Source organism: Physeter macrocephalus, chromosome 5, assembly GCF_002837175.3.
Source record: "Physeter macrocephalus isolate SW-GA chromosome 5, ASM283717v5, whole genome shotgun sequence".
Lineage (NCBI taxonomy): Eukaryota > Metazoa > Chordata > Mammalia > Artiodactyla > Physeteridae > Physeter > Physeter macrocephalus.
The window spans coordinates 91,325,684-91,346,498 of record NC_041218.1 but is presented as its reverse complement, the minus strand read 5'-3'; the positions used below and the strand labels follow the sequence as shown (position 1 = coordinate 91,346,498).

General features: G+C 49.4%; 1 protein-coding gene across 1 annotated transcript in view; it reads left to right on the top strand.

The window, feature by feature from the left end:
- ATXN7L1 (ataxin 7 like 1) overlaps positions 1 to 20,815 on the top strand; it is a 248,697-nt gene that overhangs the window by 181,243 nt on the left and 46,639 nt on the right. Inside the window, exon 4 of the mRNA XM_007111542.4 lies at positions 10,045 to 10,267. Within this exon, the coding sequence (XP_007111604.1) occupies positions 10,045 to 10,267 (223 nt within the window). The remainder of the gene's footprint in view (positions 1 to 10,044; positions 10,268 to 20,815) is intronic.

Below are 20,815 nucleotides of genomic sequence, written 5' to 3'. Positions count from 1 at the left end.
GCCGGCCAGCTGGCGGACTGGCGGCGCCCGAGCACGATTGGCAGCGCACCTGGCCTGGTTTCTGGCGGGGTTGGTTTCCCGTGTGCCCGCGGGGAAGCCGAGGGAGGGCTTACGCCCACTCGCGCACAGCCGGGGGGCTAACTTGGTGTCCCGAGCAAGTAGCTGATGGTAGCGAAATAGACCCTTGCTGTATTTTAGACTCCTTCCTACCCTTGGTTTTCGTTTGTATGGTGGTGATGGTTGGTCTTCAATCTTGTAAAAAGCTGTGTTTTCACCGAAATAATTCAGACCTTCTGCTCCTAAACAAAAGGGAGCAGAGGGAAAGAGAAGGGGACTGGAGGGGGAGACGAGTGGTGTCTCCGTACACGTACACGGAGAGGACAGAACCACACCCTACTTCAAGACAGCTTCCTGTTTGCCGCTGCCAACTGCCACCCCAAGGAGAACACAAATGCTTCCGTTATTAGCGACTGCTCTCGGACCACCAAAGCCTCTTCTGGGTGCCGCCGCGAGCTTCGCCGTGAGCTGGGACTTTGCACCTCTAGAGACTGTGGCCTGCACTCCTGAAACTGGAGGTCGGTACAGACAGGAATCAAGCAGCCCTGGCCTCTCCTTCCTCAGCCGATGTTTATCTTAAACAATTGTGCTCCCCGTAGGAGTCTTGTAAATGGATAGTTTTAATTCAGGGGCAGGGAGAAGGTAGGGAACTGCCCCCTTAGGAAAGCTACTGCTTGTATTTTTTTTAATCTACATTTGTATGTGTTAGGGGGACCTATGTGAAGTGCCTACTGTGAGCTGGCACCGGGGCAGCCACCTTCCATGTGTTATCGATCCTCACATTCTCATTTCTTCAACAGTGAATGTAGTGAGTGCCTACCAAGGCCAGACCCTGGGCTGGATGCCAGGGACGAGAGAGGGCGCAAGACATCTGCTCTCTGTGCGTCCAGTGACAGGACGCCTAGACCAGTAAACTAGCGATTACAGCGTGGGACCTGTGCTAAGATGGGGGGGCCTCAATGTACTATAGGGGCACCTGCCCACTCGTAACCCTGTGATGTGGGCATTATTGTTCCCACTGTGTAGGTAAGGAAACTGGAGCTCAGGGGGTTAAGTTATTTGCCCAAGTCACAGAGCTAATGAGTGACAGACCTGGGATTTGAGCCCGGATCTTTCTGATTCCAAAGACAGCAGTGTTTGGTCCACATTTCCAGTGACTCCTGAAGCTTGTGTAGAGCAAGAGAATTACCTTGGGATCTTTTAAAAAATACAGATTTGGGAGCCCTGGCCCTGCTGTCCCAAGAAGAGGAGCCCTGGGGCGGCACCAGGAGGTCTCAGGTGGATAGTGGCGTGGACTCTTTCCCGACCTCATGCCTCAGGATCCTCCGGCCCTTCCTTGAGGCGTGGACCACGCGTGCCTGTGACAGGGGCCAGGGCTTTTCATGTGCTTAGCCCAAGGCACCTGGGTAAAGGCCACTGATGTGGCCTCAAGACAGTCTTGGGAAGATTCGGCCCAGCTGTTCAGGTATTTTAGACATTGAGAATCCCTGTTCTTGTATCTTCCCACCAAAGATACCCCAGCTTTGCCCAGCTTCCGGCTGCCTGCCACTCCTGTCCCTTCAGTGCCCCTGGAGCGGGGATGATGTCAGCCGTGCCATCTTAAGGTAGAATCCAACAGCTTATTATAAAGCTGGAAGCCACCAGTTTTCACCTTAGCTGTGGTGGTTCTGTTTTTACACTCATGTGACTTGCACAGTGGGTATGTTGGTGGTTGGGGCCGAGGTCCCAACTTCTCTCTGACGGAGAAGTTAATACCATGCAGGTGGGACTCCTTGTCAACCCCTCCACTACCATATTGGCTCCAGACACACGGGAATAGCTGGGGCAATAAAAGGCGAGGATGGCAGTTCTGTCCCATGGGGCAGGCAGGCTGTTCACTAGCCTCAGGTCCTCCAGGTGGCAGCCCACCTTCAGAAGGGACACTGTTCTCTACTCTCAGGGTGACCAAGTGGTGGCCAGCCAGGACCTGGAGAGTGTGTCCTCTCCCTGAGGGAACCCTTGGGCCATGGCAGTGTCTGTCTTATCACCACCATTATATTTCGGTGCTTGGCGCATGGTACGTGCCAAAGAGATGCTTTAAAAAATGAGTGAATGAATGAAAGGTGTGACTTTAACACGTTTTTCTCTCCTTCCTCCTTTTGTATTTGCACCTGTTTTCTCCCCTTCGGCCTCTCTGGTTAAGGATGTGTTAGTGTTTCTGTTGTTGTTGTTGTTGTTTTTCTTTTTTCTTGTATGGATTTTAAAAACAACTTTAACAAAAATAGAGGCATCCTATATCCTTCCCTTTTTTCCTTTTCTATGTTATATATTCATATATATATATATATATATGTTAAATGTTTTACATTTTTATAAGGTAACGATTAGTGTTTGCATATACTGGTGATATTTTTAATTTTCTTGTGAATTTGGGTAGTACTGTCTCACATACACATTTCCTTAGATTGAGATAACCCTCATACCTGTCAATTTCAGTTGTTTTATCATAGACCAGGTTTGTTATGGTATTTTTTACTATTTTAAGCAATGCTGCTGAGAATATCTTTGAACTTTTCTTGGGGACAGATATTTCCTTGAGGTCTATTTTCCAGACTAAAATTACCAGGTTACCAGATCAAATGCTTTTTTTTTTTTTTTAAATAGATTTCTTTAATTTATTTATTTATTTATTTATTTATTTATTGACTGCCTTGGGTCTTCGTTGCTGTGTGCAGGCTTTCTCTATTGCGGTGAGCGGGGGCTACTCTTCGTTGCGGTGCGAGGGCTTCCCAATGCGGTGGCTTCTCTTGTTGTGGAGCATGGGCTCTAGGCGTGCAGGCTTCAGTAGTTGTGGCGTGCAGGCTCTAGGGAACGGGGCTTCAGTAGTTGTGGCTCGCGGGCTCAGTAGTTGTGGCTCGCGGGCTCTAGAGCGCAGGCTCAGTAGTTGTGGCGCACGGGCTTAGTTGCTCCGCGGCATGTGGCATCTTCCTGGACCAGGGCTCGAACCCGTGTCCCCCGCATTGGCAGGCGGATTCTTAACCACTGCGCCACCAGGGAAGCCCTGTGAATGCTTTTTAACTGATGTCATCAACACGAGGTTGCTCTCCAGAGAACTGTCATCCCTTGGAAGTACCCCCAGCAGTGTGTACATGTGTTTGTTTCCCCACTTGTCTATATTGCTGGGAGGGGAGTTTCTCCTTCAGCTAGGTTAAATATCTAGTGAGGGCATCCCTGGGGGCTGATGGAAATACATCAGGGCCCTGGAAAGTCCCTGGGACTCCCCAAATCCTACCCAGCAGTGGTTGATGCCAAAAATGTATACCTTAGTATAAATAACCAATAGAAGAGCGCAGGTGGGGTGGGGGAATGCCTCAGAGAGGGAGATGTAAAAAGCATCCCAAGGTATCTAACTTCAGAGCTGTATCCTGGGCCAGCTCTGAAAATGGGAGATGCTTTGTTAGAATCTTCAGAGAAGTTGTATTGCTTACGTGTAGAGGAAAGACAGTATCCCAGAGGGTGGCATGGTGGAAAGGGCATTGGCTCTGGGGCCAGGCAGGCCTGGGCTCACCTTCTAACTGCCAAGGTCACTGTGACCTTGGCCTTGTTTCATAATCTTGCTAAGCTTTAATTTCCCTATCTACAACGAGGAGGCTAACAGTATCCACTTTGGGGGGTTGTTGGGTAGATTGCATGAGCTGGTAGGTGTAAAAGTAGCTTGCTCAGTGCCTGACACATAGTAGGCACCCAAGGATTGCTGCTTCTCTTTCTAACTGAATGAATGGGCACAGAGAGACCAGATGGCCGAGAAACCAACCCAGAGCCTAGGGGGATTTGAGAACTGAGCCGGCACAAGCAATGTAGGTACCAGTCCACAGTGGCTTTTATCAAAGGGCCCCACGTGGTGTGTGTTGCCCATCTGGGTAGCCGGTGAAGAGGGGTAAAGAAGAACTAGTATAAGCTAACTGGTGACAGGCACCCGTGCTTGAAGGAACACCTCCCCAGCCACTCAGGCCCTGACAGCTTTTTTTTTTTTTTTTTCATTTATTTATTCATTTTTGGCTGCGTTGGGTCTTCATTGCTGCGCGCGGGCTTTCTCTAGGTGCGCAGGCTTCAGTAGTTGTGGTTCGCAGGCTCTAGGGCGCAGGCTCAGTAGTTGTGGCGCACGGGCTTAGTTGCTCCGCGGCATGTGGGATCTTCCCGGACCAGGGCTCGAACCCCTGTCCCCTGCACTGGCAGGCGGATTCTTAACCACTGCGCCACCAGGGAAGCCCCCTGACAGCTTTTAAAGAGGCACCGCAGCCCGAGGAGGGAGTGCGTTTCTGGGCAGCTCACAAGCACTCCTGGCACAGGAGCTGCTTGGCACGCCTCTGCCTGCCACTCGCTGCTTGCCTTAGTCACTTGACTTTCCTGTGTCTTCATTTCCTCCCCTGCTGAGGAAAGCTGATTCAATATCCCCCCTCTAACCACCATGGCACTATATTTAGTGCCCAGCTACAACTGTGGCAAATGAGACCACAGCTCAGATGCTACCCCTGCTCTCTCCACTTCCGAGCCTTAACAGACTCTGGACAGGTTTCCGAAATGCAACCTGCCTCAGTTTCCACAGCTGTAAAATGGGGGGATAGCTGCCTCACCCCCTCACCAAGTGGTTGCAAGATACAGCTAGCGTGGTTCCTGCATGATTCCCCGGGCCAAGGTATGTGCTCTGCCCCTCACCCTCCGGCTCCAGTTTACTTTTGGAAGGTCCCTTGGAGTTCAGGGTTGTCCTTTATGGAAAGCATCCTGACCGCAGCTACTAAAGCAGATAGAATCCATTGATAAAATAGAAGCCGGCTAATGATTTGCCAAGCACCTGCTCTCAGAGGTGAGGGCTGAAAGAGACTCAGCACTGTCAAATGAGCAAGCCAGGAGCTGGCCTAAGCCCAAGTGAGTTTACACAAGCGTGTCGGGCCACAAGTGACTGTGGTGCGCACACTCTGTTGGGGGCGGGGGCGGGGCGGGGATTGATCCCTGAACACCATATTGGAAAATTCCCAATGCGTTGTTTCTAAAACTGGTACAGGGAACCACACTGGGTGTTGGCGGCCGGCTCAGCTATTCGTGAGGCGTCTGTGCTGAGGTTTTAAATGCAGGACACTGATGCTGTGAGTATAAAAATATCTCAGTGAATAAGCATGGGGGGAGGGGAGGGTTCCGAATTTTTACTGAGATGCAATGGCCTGAGAACCTGGTGGACTTTTCCCAGTGGAAAGGATTGTGGAGATGTGTCTGCAAGCCCCCTGCTCAGCTGGTCTCTGGGATTGCACCCTGGAGTCCCTCATGGTTGGTTAGGCTGTACACAGTGAAGCAAGTGGTCTTAGAACAGCCAGTGGCTGAGGCCATGCTCTGGATTTCCTGTGATGGAAGTACAAAAAAGTAAAAGGATTTGGTTTTTCCTTTCTTTGGTCATTTCTTTGGGGTTGAGGTCTCAGGCTATGGCTGATTGGTACCTTAAAAGCTGCCACATTAGGTGTTTTTCCCCCTCTCCCTCGGGGAGTCAGGTGTCCTGCTGAAAGGCCCGTACTCAATGGGGAGGGGAGGTGTCCAGCAGCCTTCCAGGCTCTCCCTGTATGCTGCAGCATCTTCCAGGATTTCAAGGTGGTAGAGCTCACAGTTAAAACCACAGGCTCTGAAGACATCCACAAATCTAATGTTTCCTAGCTCCATGAACTTGGTCAACTTGTATCTCTAACCTCAGTTTCTTTATCTGTAGAACAGATATAATAATTGTACCTCTCTTAGGGTATTGTACGAACTAAATACTAGGTAATTACTAAGGTAATTCAAGTATTTAGTAGAGTTCTTGGCACATGGGAAAGTCTTAATAAGTTATTATTACTATTGGCCAAAGGACAGAAGGGGTGAGACCAGAGGTTGCTGATCCAACGTCAGTCACTGAGGTTGCTATTGATGTAGTGGACGTTTAATTCTGCGTGAATGTCCCGACAGTGATTTTCTGTTTTCACTTCAGGAGGTAAGTGGTACTCACATTCAACATTAGCACAATAGATTGGTTTGGTCTTTCTGTCCCACGATCTGGAAAGAAATGTGTTGCAAAAGCTATAAACTATTGCAACCTTTTTCACTTTGGGAACTACACCACCTCAAAGAAATAATCTCAAATCATTTTTTAACTAAATGGTTAAAAAAAAAAAAAAAGAAAGAAAGAAAGGAGAAAAAAGGAAGAAAGAAGAAGAACCAGACAGTAAGTAGTAAGAGAATAGCTAAGTACTCTAAAGCATGATGTCAGTGATTAAATATTACCTAACCATTTAAACTGACCAATATATGGGAATTAGAAACTTATACATGGGATAATGTTAGTTGAAAAAGAATAGTCCATAATATCAATTGATTACTGTTTTGTTAATGCATCTATGTACATGAACAGAGAATGAGAAAATTTGGAGGGAAAGGCTTTTTTTCTCTAAGATTGCTTCAGTCTGTAGAATATTTTAATAGTGAGTAAAAAATAAATGTTCTGTAAACTGTTTCTGGGCAAGGCAAATGGAATTTGAATAATTATAGGGATCCACCTAAAGCAGTCCCTTGACCAAAATGCAGGGGGGGCATGCAGGGGGGGCATGAGTAAGCCCAAAGTAGGTGAGTTCTTATATCAGAATGATTGTGATGTAAATCTGGAACACTTTACCCAGAGACATCCCACTTGTCTGGCAACATCTTTTTACAAGAAACTAAGACTGTTTTCTCCTATCGCCAGCCTATCGACCTCTCTGACAGTTACCTACGGGCGGGTCTTCACAGGCTAGAGAAACACAGATTGAATAGGAATTACATCTTTCTGAAAAATCTAGTAACTCTGTCCTACCCGGACATCAGTTCTACTCATTTTCAAAAGCTTAGCCAAATGAAGTGAGTGTGATGTTCACCTCCTGAGCGAAGCTCTTATCTCTCTGACCCTGTTTCCCCACTTTAAATGCTTACATAGGCTTTGTCACCTGTACCGGAGGCTGGCAAGCTCATTCTCGAAGCTGAGGGGACAGAAGTACGGGCCTCTTTGTGGGATACCTTGAAATAGTGACAGATTTAATTCAGTCTGATCAACAAGAAACCGTTTCACAAGTAGGAAATGCTGCTTCAATCTGTCTATTACCATACAAAAATCTCACAGTAAAAAAACCAAACCAAAACAAAACAAACTAAGGGTAAAGGGCTGTCTTCCAAACTTGATGAATATTCTCTCGTTCGCAACTTGTTCTTTCAATTGATCATTCAAGAAAAATTTGTGGGACTAAAATATAAAACCAAGAAGAAGGCTTATCCATTGATTTAACTTTTTCTGTGAGTTTAGCAGCAGAACGCCTTGGCAGGGTCAGTAATCGTAATTGTCTGGAGGTGATTTTGGAATCCCTGGTCTGGCCCATTCATTTTGTCCTTAATGTCACGCTTCTTTGTGATTTATCTTTGCTTACTGGTATTATTTTCCACTCTTAGTTTAGCAAAATAAAAATTCTCTTCATTATGAAGGCTTATCTCTCCACCAGAATGGGGGAATACTTCTGCATATCCCTTCCCCCACCCCCTCTGCCAGCTTGAGCACAGGAGAGCAAATGAGTGAATGAAGTCTGCAGAGCAATCCGAAACAGTAGTGGTAAAAATCAAAGTCTTGTTTTAGTTTTGGAAGCTTCAGCCAAAAAAAAAAAAAAAAAATTGCTGAGCAAGACATTTCTGAAAGGCAGAAAGAACTATGGATTTGAAGTGAGAAGCCTTGGTTCTGAACTCAGCCCTGCCACCAACTAGCTTTGCCCTGCAGGCTGTTAACTGATAACCTCTCTAAGTGATAACCTCATCCATCAGCAAGCAGATGAGATGAGCTGACTTTTAAGATCCAGTTCTAACCTTCAGTGATTCTAAGTGCTGTGCTTCCGAATTCCCTGGCTTCACATCTTGGTCACAGTACACCCCGTTTCCTGCCTTCCTGAGAAGCAGCTAAGCCCCTGCCCAGAGCACAGAGGCCCCATTCCTCTCATAGCCACTGGCCCTGACCTTGGCTAGTCACCTCGCCTCTCTGGGTCTTCTTTAGCCAGTCAGTCATGAGGAGGGTGGAGACGGCTGGCTGCTTCCTGCCTGTGTCAAAGGGGTTGTAAAGACCAGTACAGTTTTACAAAGGATAAATTCCTCCAAGGAAGATCCTGCCTGAGTAAAATATTTCAATACTTGTGCTATAATTATTGCTATGACATTCAGGAATCACGAGAGATAGGAAGAGAAGGATCAGGTGTAAGTATGCCTTGTATGTATGATAATGGAGTAGAAAGAGGCCATCTAGGGACCCACTTCATTTACAGATAAAGGCATGGAAACAGAAAGTTTAAGTGAACTCCAGGCCATAAGCCTAATAATGTGGTGTGGCTGGCATTGGAGCCTGGATCTCCTGGCTCCTAGCCCAGGGTTCTCTCTACTACATCAAAACAGAGGCCCTGGAACTAGCTCTTGGTTTTCACATCCTTGAACAGGACGGCTCTGGGAACTGAGCATGTACGCAAGGTCTCCTCCGATTCAGTGAAGAAAGATTCCCTGGTAAAGTTATTCAGTGCAGGCACCCTATGAACACTGGTCAGGCAAAAACATCCAGCAATCAGATGATCCTCAAAAATCCACTTTCCCCCGCTCCCCAATTCCCACTTCATCACAGGATTAGAGTCAGTTGGCTTGGAGACAAACTGGCAGCCCATTGGTACCAGGAAGCGCAGAGGAAGCCCAAAGGCTTGTCCCTCATAGCCATAGTCAGTCCGACTTCCTTTCCAGGGTACCTGGAATAGCAGCCAGAAATGCCTCACTAATGAGAAAAGTTAGACTCAGCTCGGAGGTGGAGGGAGAGTGGGATCTGCCATCTTTGCCCCCATCTTCTTCGTTACCACATTCAACCCAGATCTCCAGCTTTGTGATCTCTAGTCCTTCCCATCAGGAGATGTTATAATTTCATTTATTTATTCAACACACAGTAATTAGGCACTAACTATATGTGGGGCTTTGTAGTAGGTACGAGAGAGCCAGAGGGGACTTAGGATTTCAGAGCGTTTGTCTTTTGGGGGTTCAGGATTCCTTCCTGTAATTGTATACAGAGTTTTGGGGCATTTTTCTTGGGAAGGGTCCTTAACATTTATCAAATCTGTTCCCCTGTAACAGTTAGGAACCACCGTAGTGGGTGTACACCAGAGCTTTACCCCGTGCACCCACTCTCTTGGCCAGCATTCTTATCCTGCCCGTCAAGTCGAGACGACAGGAGCCGAACGAGGGTGAACAGTGGGGCATGTCTCCCAGGGTGCTGGTATTCTCTTAGAGCCCCAGGAAGGGGCGGCCCACGTCCAGGCCCCAGACCTGTGGATTCTGCCTTCAGCGTTGACGTCCTCCTGCGTGTCCTGACCCGGCACCTGTGGCCCTGGACCTCAGTGAGCCCTGGAGAGGCCACAGGGGCGTGTGGACAGATGCTGGGCCACCTTCTGGATCTAGAAGACCCTTTCATTCAGCCCTGCTGAATGTCACAAGTCCTTGTGACTTAAGTGCTCCTGCTAGGGGTCAGGTTTGAGCAATTGCTATTTGTTATCTGAAAAGTCCTACCCTCCCCACTGCCCCGAGGGACCACGTGGCCTCTGAGTGGCTGTCTGGGGATGGCTTGGGCTGTGTGGTTCTCTCACTACGTTCCCATGACACCGGGCATCCCCTCTACTAGTCCTGTGGCAGTGGTTTTGCAGGAGGATCACCTGGCAAACGCCTCCCGCAAGAACTGTAGTGCGAGTTCAGCTTGCCACTTGATACAGAAATTCAGAAGGTAATCACTGCTAGTTGGTGGGATATGATGTCAAGCAAACCATAGTCAGAACTGAGGCTCCGGGGGCCGACACTGCAAGATCAGCACTCGCCTCTTTGCCTGTTATGTACACGCGTATGCATGTGACTCACTTGCTACAGATGATGTGCTGAGTTCTGTTCTTTCTCCCCCTGTAGAGAGAAGACACGGTTCAATGTGTAGACCTTCTCCCTCTCCGGCGTCTCCACCCTCCAATGCCCGGACATCACTAGTACAGGTGAAAACAAAAGCCTGTCTCAGCGGCCATACCTCTGCCAGCAGCTCCTCAAAGCCATTCAAAACGCCCAAAGACAATCTCCTAACCTCCAGCAGCAAACAGCACACAATCTTTTCAGCGAAGGGATCAAGGGACAAAGCATGGTGAGTGTCGGGTGCTGGCAGCCGTCCGTCCTCGCTGCTTGTCCCTGTCACCACAGAAAACAGTGTTTACCCAGCGGCTTTGTTCCTGGGCATCATGTCCAGGAATTTGGGGAAGTGGGGAGGGAAGGGACAGAAAAACAGAATGATGGGATAAGAAACCTAAATACCAGGAGAAACAGGGCACCTTAAAGGACTATCTGCCCGACAGGGGAATTTTTTCCGCTCCTGAGAGCTGAGGCAAGTTGTGTCTAAGAAGAGGGTAACAGGGAAATATTCCTCAGTTATACGGTCACCTCTCAATTTTCCACCCCAGTGAACAGAAGTGTTGGTATAAATAATCAAAAGCACAGCCAGTCTGCCCCGCAGGGAGTGAGGCCCTGGTCCTTCCGCAGGGCCCTGGAAGGCAGGCCCCCCACAGAGCTTCCCATCACGAGCAGCCTGGTCTGCACTCCGTGAAGGAGCTGCCAGCAGAGGCAGGTAATTGGGAGCTGACGACAGAAGGAAGAAAGGAAATCCAAAGGGAATGTCGCTGCCTGCGACATGATGGGGTGGGAGAGGGCTGGTTGCAGGTGACTGTGAACAATCAGAGGCTTTTAATTCACTTTTTTTTTTTCTTTTTTTTTGACTGCGTTGGGTCTTCGTTGCACTGCGCGGGCTTCTCACCGTGGTGGCTTCTCTTTGCAGAGCACGGGCTCTAGGCGCATGGGCTTCAGTAGTTGTGGCTCGTGGGCTCTAGAGCACAGGCTCAGTAGTTGTGGCCCACGGGCTTAGTTGCTCCGCGGCATGCGGGATCTTCCTGGACCAGGGCTCGAACCCGTGTCCCCTGCATTGGCAGGCGGATTTTTAATCACTGCACCACCAGGGAAGCCCTAATTCACTTTTTTATCTCCGTCTTTACTGAGAAGTCAGAAGAGGTTACCTGTGGAATGGACAGATAGGAAACCAAAGTGAAAATGAGGACAGGAAGCAGTAGATGAGTATCTTCAAGTGCCAAGGACCCAACTTGGAACCCTTAGGGACCGGCTTAGTATAGAGCCTCTAGCCTTATCTTGCTGACCTTGTGAAGGCAGACAGGGGATAAGTGTGGACTCTGTTCATTTATATATCTAAAGAGAAAACATCTTCTGTTAATTCATGCCATAGAAGATGTCTTCTTACACTTCTTACGTTTCTTACACTTTCTTACGTTTAATTACACTTACGTTCATAGCTGGGAAAGCTGTGGACTAAAATCATCCATCGATTGGTTTGTCACTGCACGCGGGCAGTTTTGATGACTTTGTAAAGAGCTAATTATGCCAGATCAACTAAAGGGCCTTCTGTGACAGAGAGGGAAGGTTTAGACATGGCTGTCAAGGAGGGGAGGCACCTGTCACGCAGCCAGGGCTCACGGACGAGCTTTGTTCTCTTGAGTGTTAGGATCTCCGTGCTGTAAGAGGACATAGCTGGTTAGGGAAGACCTGGCCTGAGAGTGACAGTTGCTGGCCTCTGGGCCTGCCTGCTGGTAATGTGAGTGTCCTTCTTATGGTGACCTTGGAGAGCCCCTGAAAGGTTGTTTGCCAAGGCAGCATCTGGTGTCCTGATGTAAGTGCTTCCTGTATCTCTGCCTATGTACAAATCTCAGGTGGGTGACCTTGGGCAAATGGCTTGATCTTGGTGTGCCTCGGTTTTCCTCATCTGTAAAATGTGGTTACTGATATCTCTACCCCACAGGATTTTTGTGAGGATGAAGTGAACTAATTTTTATAAAAGCAGAAAGCGTGATGTCTGGAGCAGGGAACACGTTCAATAAATATTGGATGATAATGTTATTGTTATCATTATTATCACGTGTGCCAAAGGACAGAGCTCCTATAACCAGGAATACAGGTTGAGAAGCCCAATCTCCTGGAAAAAGTAGGGAAATGGCTCTTCAGACTCAGACTGAAGTTGAAAATGGAAAAGGATAAAACCGTTTATTCAGAGTCTAGAAATGAGCTATAGAGCAACTAAATGAGGAAAGCTGGGCAGGGGGCTCTTGGGGAGTAAGTCAGAGGGAGACTCGGGGGTCATGGAAGATCATAGCATGGATGCAGTAAGTGATAACTGATAAACATGGTCCCAGGAGGGTGAGATGCAGCACCAAGAATTCTCCCAGGAGGCAAGGCTTCAAGGGAGACCGCTCAGGTTGGATCATCCTCCATGTTCAGGTCACACCAGCTCAACACGCACTTACTAAGCCCTGCTATGCACAAGGCCCCTTCAGCTAGAGGCAGAAGGTGGTTTTGAAAGAATCTGAAAAAACTAGCCAGGGTCCAAAGAAAAGCAACCAAAAGGATTGCAAGAAGGGAAATAAGCCCTTATGAAAAAAGGCCTCCAAAAACTAGAGCACTGACCTTGTGTGAAAAGCAGAAAGCGCCTGGCAATTTACCTCACTTCAAGTAGGTAGATATCTAGACAGATCAAGGGAGGCACGCTGAGTGAGGCTGAGCGTTGACTGCAGCAGCCTCCTGCCTGTTCTCACCCCCGGTCAGCCCATCCCCTGCCGACCGTCACTGGGGACTCATATTGGAGGGCTGGAATATTTGGTCTGGGGGCTTCCAGGGCCCGCCTCAGTTCAGGGAGCCTTCCCCAAAGGGCGGTGTGTCAGAAGGAGCACTGGAGGGGCAAGGAAAGCCAGTTCAAGTCCCAGCTCGGCCACTAACTTTCTGCGTGACCCTGAACAAGTCACCTAACTTCTCTGAGTCTTATTTTCAAGCCTGAATATTTTGTGATTTTTAAGACACAATCCTCAAAAATTCTCCCAAGGTTCCTCACTGTCTACTGAATTAAGAGTTAGGATCTCAGCCCTTTATATACTGTAGAATCTATTCCAGTGGGTGCACAAAGGGAAAAAAAAAAGCAGAAGCAGAGCTGAGTTCCCCTTTAAAAGCCAAGCACCTACATCTAGAAGGAGGTGTATCTATAAGGACCCTCTAAAAACTGACTGCAAACCCCCCTAATCCAATCTTGATCATTCAGTAACATCCCATTACTCCAGCTTCCCCACCATGTCTTCCCCTGGTCCCTTTGCCTAAACCATCTGTTGTCTTTATTCAATTTAACGTTTAATGAGCACCTACTATAATACTATGTGCCAGCTCTATAACAAGCCCTGAAGATATACAGGGCTTGGCACCTATGGCATCTTTGTGCAAGTTCGAAAAAGACCTGGATACAGCCCTGGACCAGAGTGCACAATTGGCTAATGGTCTTCATTTCTTACTCATTTTCTCAACCAGGCATCTAGTGCAGTCTGTAACCTGCACAACTGTACACTGCGCCCTTGAATACAAAATTAAATAAGACACACACACTGTCCTAGGGAGTCTGTAAAAAGAGACATAAGCTGGGACTTCCCTGGCAGTCCAGTGATTAAGACTTTGCCTTCCAGTGAAGGGGGTGCAGGTTCGTTCCCTGGTCGGGGAGCTAAGGTCCCACATACCTCATGGCCAAAAAAACAAAACATAAAACAAAAGCAATATTGTAACAAATTCAATAAAGACTTTAAAAAAAAAAAAAAAAGAAGAGACATAAGCTAACACAGAATACAATGTGATAAGAGCTAAGATATTGGTAGCACAGCAGAAGGGCACCTAACCCAGGCTGAGGACTCAGAAAAGGTTTTTCATAACAAATTCAATAAAGACTTTAAAAAAAAAAAAAAAGAAGAGACATAAGCTAACACAGAATACAATGTGATAAGAGCTAAGATATTGGTAGCACAGCAGAAGGGCACCTAACCCAGGCTGAGGACTCAGAAAAGGTTTTTCAGAAGAGGTCACACTTGAGCTGAATTTGAAGGATAAATAGGAATAACCTAGACAAAGAAAACTGGATTAGAATGGTAAATCTTATGATTGAGATAGATAGATAGATTTTTTTTTAAACACAATTTTTAAAAAACTTTTTTTTTTAAGAAAATGGGGAGGGTGTTCCAGGCAAGGGGAACAGAACGTGCAAAAGTACTTACTTGTGGGGAGAGGCAGGAGATGAAACTGAGTAGGTGAATGAGGGCCAGGTTATAAAGTTCTGCTGTATGAGCTAAATTCAGGAATTTGGGCTTCACCCTGAAAGCTGCATGGAGCTGTTAGAGGAGCAGTTTTCAATTGTACTAAGACCCCCCCGACAGCAGTATAAAGGATGGCATGAGGGACCACTCTAGAAGCAGCCAGAAGAGTGAGGCTGCTTTTGCATAACCCAGGTGGGGCGTGGTGACAGCCTGGACCCAGGCAGCGGTAGTGCATGTGTGTGGAAGGGGCCAGGTGGGAGAGGTCCTGAGGAAAACCCCACAGGACTTCGGGGCTGGTTTTATTAGGGCTCGTAATGCAAGGGAAGTGTTTAGGGTAATATTCCTGGCTTGGACAGCTGGGTGACTGGTCCTGCCACTTCCTCAGGAGAAGGACAGAAAGGGCCAGAGTCTAGGGTGGGGAGGAGAGGATGAGTTCAGCCGGGGAGTGCATGGAGTTTGAAGTATCTGAGAAATATCTACATGGAGATGTCCGCTGGGCATTGAGTGTTTGGTCCCAGAGGTCGGGAGAGAGGCATGGGCTGGGAATGGAGATTGGAGAGTTGTCAGCGTAGACACAGGCATTGAAGCCGTGTTACAGATGGGGATTCCCGGGAAGATATGTGGCTTATTAAGAAGAGCAGGAGGGCTTCCCTGGTGGCGCAGTGGTTGAGAGGCCGCCTGCCGATGCAGGGGACACGGGTTCGTGCCCCGGTCCGGGAAGATCCCACGTGCCGTGGAGCGGCTGGGCCCGTGAGCCATGGCCGCTGAGCCTGCGCGTCTGGAGCCTGTGCTCCGCAACGGGAGAGGCCACGACAGCGAGAGGCCCGCGTACCGCAAAAAAAAAAAAAAAAAAAGAAGAGCAGGAGCCAAGGGCAGGGCCCTGGAGAATGGGGTCCAAGGAGGGGAGGAACCGGAGGAAGCAGGGCTCCTTCCACAGCATCCTGTCCCTTCTCTCCTGGCCCAAACCCTGACCGCTTCTCACTGTCCATCCCAGGAGCCACCTTCTTCTCCAGGCCTTTCTCTCTTATTCTCTTCCTTGCTGCCAGCCACCTGATACACTAGCGTCTCCGTTTAATCCCCGCTGCACTTCATTTCTGCCTTACCCGTGCCTCGTTCTGTGGTGCTGTATTCCTTCTGCTCCGTGGTAATTGCGGGGCCTCTCCCATGGCAGGTCCTCACACTCAGCAAACACAGTCCCCTTGTCAGTAAATATTTGTTGAATTGAATGAAATGGATCTGACCATTAGAAAGCATCATAAGATTTCCATTCCTGGAGATGGTTAACCCTTTATCTAGAGTTGTTCAGACTGGCACTGTCCAATCACATGTAATGTGCACCACACATGTAATTTAAAATTTTCTAGTAGCCACTCTGGAAAAAGTGATCAGAAACAAGTGAAATTAATTTTGAGCAATATGTTGTATTAAACCTAATATAACCACAGTATTATTTCAATATATAATCAGCGAGATAGGTTGTTGTTTTTTTTTTTCTTTCTTAAGTCTTCAAAATCCTGTGTGTGTTTTATACTTACCGCACATCTCAACTTGGACACTAAATTATCACTGGAAACACTTGAGCCATACTTAGACTTCATTTAAAAAAAACAGCGATTATAAAATAGATTTGCATACTAAGTTGTGCCAAAACATACTTGAAACATTTTCTTATAACTGAATCAAGTACCTGTTTTTAAATTGTAATGAATTAAAATTAAATAAAAATTAAAGCTCAGATCCTCAGCCACATCTTAAGCGCTCAGTAGCCACAAATGGCTAGTGGCTCTTGTATCAGACAGCACAAATCTGGACACCTGGGCCAGGTGAGCCCTCTGGTTCTTTGATTCACAGGTGTGTGAAGGTGGCTCCTTGGGTCTCTTTAATGCTGTCCTCCCCGACAGGAGTTGCTAAATTCCAAGGTGGAAGGCACTCTCCTGCTTTCTCACGTTCGCCTGCTGCTGCCAGGGGTTTGATGGGAGCAGACCCAGAGGACCCAGTTTGGCCGTGTAGAGAATCCCCTGCCCAAACCCTGTTCCCTGCTTCCAGGAGCTCTGCGTCTAAAGGCCAAAGCATGAGCCGTGCCTGCAGGTGGTGGGCCGTGGCCTTTAGAGGAGATTAACAGCAGGTTAGCACCACGCCCTTTTCCAAGTAGCTCAAATTCACGTGTCCGGCCATAAAACACCGCTCCTCAGTTCAGGCCTACCTCCTGCCATCTCACATAAGGTTAAATGGTCCATGGATTTGTTGTTTTCTCCCTTCTGTGCCTGGAGAGGTTAAAAAGTAACTGCGTTAGAAGAAAGGGGGAAACAGGGCATCCCTGTGCTACCAGCCTTGTCCCCTGCAGGTCTGCCTAGCAGCACCCACGGTTCGCCCAGCTCCCAGGCTCTCAGAGCCCCTCTCCACTAACTCACCGTCCTGCCCATGGGGACCACCCCTGGGGGAGCCAGAGGCCAGAGAATACCCTGCCCGAAGCCCATGGAGCCCTTAAAGGTGGAGGGAGGTGGGTAAGACTTCCCAGGTGGAAGTCAAGAGGGAATTATGACTGGCTCTTTCTGAGCTCAGACGAGGGTCTCAGACTTTTCTTATGAGTCGCTGCTCATCCAGAGAACCAGCTCCTTGCACGGCGTCTGCATCAGCCGGTCTGACTTTCCCACCTGCTACCGCTTCAGCCACCTTGGTCCAGCGCGGTGGGCGATGGGGGATCTCAAATCCGCAAAGCCACTGATGTGGGCGGGAGCAGGGAGGAGGTTTTCCTCCCCCGCGTGGCTTGCTGCCTTCTCTTTGGGCCTTATCAGCCCACTGTGTGCTGAATGCTAAATGTGCTCAGCTATTAAAAATGCAGAAGATGAGCCTGCCGCTCCAGAAGGAAAATGAACCAGAGCAAGAGAAAAATCAGCAAGCTCCCGGGTCTCCTTGCGAGTGCCTGGCGGCGGGTGGAGGAGGGGCCCCCCTTCTCACAGAGGCAGGGCTCCTGTGGGTGTTCAGGATGGGAGGCGCGTGCTCCTGGGCGGCGGAGGCTGTGCGGTAGGAGCGCTCTGGAAGCCCTCCCGCCGCTTTATGGAGAAGGAAGTGATTAACTGCGAGGCGCCGTGGGAGAAACGAGGCTGGCTTATGGCTCTTGCCTGCTGTTGGCATGAACTGGGGGCAAGACCACGGCTCAGTATCGATGGCTCCCACAGGACGTAGGGAGTGACCTCAGGACTTTGGCTGAGGCTGGAAAATTCTAGAGACCCAAAGGGCTGCAGCAGACCCTCCAGGTGACCTAACCACTCTGACCACCCCAGATCCCTCAGCAGGGTTCTTGCAGTGGCCCTGCCCTCCTCAGTATTCTTCAGTGGCCCTCGGTTGTTTGCCCCCAGAAGCTCAACCCCTTTGGAGGTAGATATATGATCTGGCATTTCCCACTTGTCCAACGGCTACTGCCAATGTTTCAACCCCTTCATTTCATTTTCCAGGTGTCCCGATCTCATTGTAGCTCCTCGTGTGCTGTTTCCCCTACCAGGAGCGGCCTCCTTGCCTGTCCCTACACATACTTAAAATCTCTGCATGAGCATCACTTCCTCCATGAAGCCTTCCTGGACTTTTTATACAGACTGAGATGCTCCTTCTTCTAAGTTCCCATTAACACTCAAGATGCCACTATAACAGGTACCATCATCCATGGTACTTGTTTGCATCTCTATCCTCCCCTGCCCTCTGCTGCATGCCCATTTTTTAGCATGGAATCTGGTGTCCAGCAGATATTGCATAAACGAATGTACGATGAGTAAGTGAACGAAGGAAGGGGTCTGTGAAGTACAACTAATGGCTCCTTCTCCTTCCTCACAGAGATGCGAAAGGAAGCAACAGGTATAAATAATGATTCTTTGAGTTCTCGAGGAGAAATCAGGGTGCCATTTTCCATCATGGACTTCTTTTTCTCCATTACAATTTATTAGAGTTAGGAAGAGAGAACTAGGTCCTGGGTGATAAAAAGGAAAAACCCTCTGTGCTCTGGCAAGAAGGGAAAGGTATTTTCTTTTCAATTAGAGGCAGCAGTTGCAGTCATGACCATAGCACAGCCCCTGCGTGTCGTGTCCCAGGATGCACTTGACCATATGAGGAAAACCCTGGTCAGAAGGGAAGTGAGGAGGTGGTATGGCGTTCCACAGAAGTCCCTCCCTGGACTCCCACTTACAGGTCCAGCCCCTCACACACGAGATGAGGGGGGCACATTCTGAGGGCAGTTTTTGCCCCTAGTGGCACAGGTGTGGGTATCAAGGGAGAAGGAATGGGGCAGAGGCTGAGGGAGGGGCGGTGGGTGGACTGAAGGAGCAGCCAGAGGTTTCTGTGATGAGCCACAGGATAGAAAGGTCAGGTGGATACGAGGATGGAAGGGAGGCAGGTTAGGATATTCAGGCATCCAGAGGGGATAATGTCCCTGCCAGGACAGGGAGGCATCTGGAGCTTAAGCATCTAAGTGCTGCCTGTTCCCTGAGTTTCAGAAGAACAATGGACAGCTCCTTGGGTGTAAACTCAGCTGACCTTGTCAAATCACAGAAGTGCTCAAAAATAGAGACCAGAGTCTAAGGAAGGAAAATATAGGCTATGACAGCTGGGGAGAGAAAAGAAGTGGCATGACTGGAGAGAGAGAGAGAGTCTGAGCCATGAAGGTTGGTAACCATGGTCCTTCATATCTGCAGAGCACATTGTCATTTTTAGATGCCTTCGTAGCCCCACTCCCTTTTTTTTTTTTTGGTTTCTTTCTGTTTGTTTTCTTTGTTGTTTTTTGGCAGCACCGGGAGACCTGTGGGATCTTAGTTCCCCAACCAGGGATCGAACCCAGGCCCTCAGCAGTGAGAGCGCAGACTCCTAACCACCGGACCACCAGGGAAGTCCCAATAGCCCCACTCCCTTTTGAGCCTCAAGGCTACTCGGTGATGAGATGAGGAAACAGATGAAGTGGCTCCCTGAGGTGGCATGCACAGCTGGACAGGGGTAGAGCTGGGGCTGTGATAAAGATCCCCGCCCTTAGAGCTCCCTGGAGTTCAGCCACTTTCTCGCCCTTCACTTTGCTGAACAAATGCCCTGGGTCAACCTTTCTAAGCCTCAGGTTCCTCATCTATAAATTAAGGGTGAGGAGGAAACACAACCTCCCGTGTGGGCGCAGCCTACAGCCCAGCGCCTGGCAGTGCTCAGTGTGTGCGTGGCAAGGGCGAGTGAGAGTCATGAGGGGTGGGGGCAGGTCGACAACACCCCCGCAGTGTTGTCATCGCCATGGCTCCTCTACCAGGAAGAGAGACAGCTGCAGGCGGGTCCTCTCCTAAAGCATTTGTGCTGCTGGAGAGCTGGTTTGCTTCGTATTGTGTCATGTGATTTAACCTTCACTGCAAACATTGACTCAGTCATCAAACACTGATTGAGCCTAAGTGCTAAATAGTATGTATGTCGCTGGGATAACTCCAGAGTGATGTATGCACTTGGTCCAGCTCCCCGCCCTCAGGTAGTTCATGGTCTGGCCGGGCCACAGCGTCTTAGAACTAAAACCTTGCTCTCTGTTGGGATAAGTGTGGCAGAAAGGCCAAGGAAGGCACAGCCAGCACTGAGGGAGGAGAGGACCCGTCATCCGGATCAGGGCAGATGGGGGCGTGTTCACCCTGAGGAGGGAGGCGGGCACAGCAGCAGAAGGAACCGCCCACCCACGCCAAGGCACAGAGCCAGGCGAACGGACACAGTGTTCCAGGAGCTAGAGTCCCGCGAGGCGCTGGGAGAAGGTGCCCGGGGCGGGAACCGTCGGGGGCCAGCTGCGAGGTTGGACTTGGTCCCCCGGGCAGTGGGGAGCCCACGAAGTCTTCTAAGCAGCAGGATAGCAGGGTCGGGTTTGCCTTGGTGGAGATGGATTGAGCACAGAGAGAGGCTGGATGATGATGGGAGTTCGATACAGGTTCAGGCAAGCCGTGATGACGGTGACGACGAGGCCTGCAGTGGTAACGCAGAAAGGGTGACAACGTGGGGGAAGGTCTCCAACTGGATGGTGATGTTGTTAACGTAGAGCTTTTTAAAAACACCCGGTCCCGGCTCCCCGCCTTCCCTGGCAGGGCAATGGAAGATGTGCTGTGAGGGCCCCGTCTCTCCCTCTGGGGCCGTGTTGGCTGCAGGGTCTGAGGGAGGCCGTGAACGTGCTGGCTGCGCGGGCTCTGGAAGGCGAGGGGAAGGCCCGGCCGGCGGGGCAGCTTGGAGCTCCAGCAGCGGGAGCCGGTGACCTCTGGTGGCTGCAGGCGGGAGCGCGCCCACTGGGGCTCCTGAGCCGAGGCTGGACTGGGCCGGCGCTGGGGGCTCCGCTCTGGCCTGCGCCAGCGCTCCCTCCACAGTCCACTCGCTTCCTGATCTCTTTCATCTCACATCCTGCCCTCAAAGGCCCTTGATACCGTTTATGCCCTGATGAGAATTTCACTGGGTACTCATTTTCATTGTGAGGCTTTTCGTTCTCACATGTAGAAGGAAAGGCACTGAGCAGGTATGGTTGGTTTGGTCTGGGC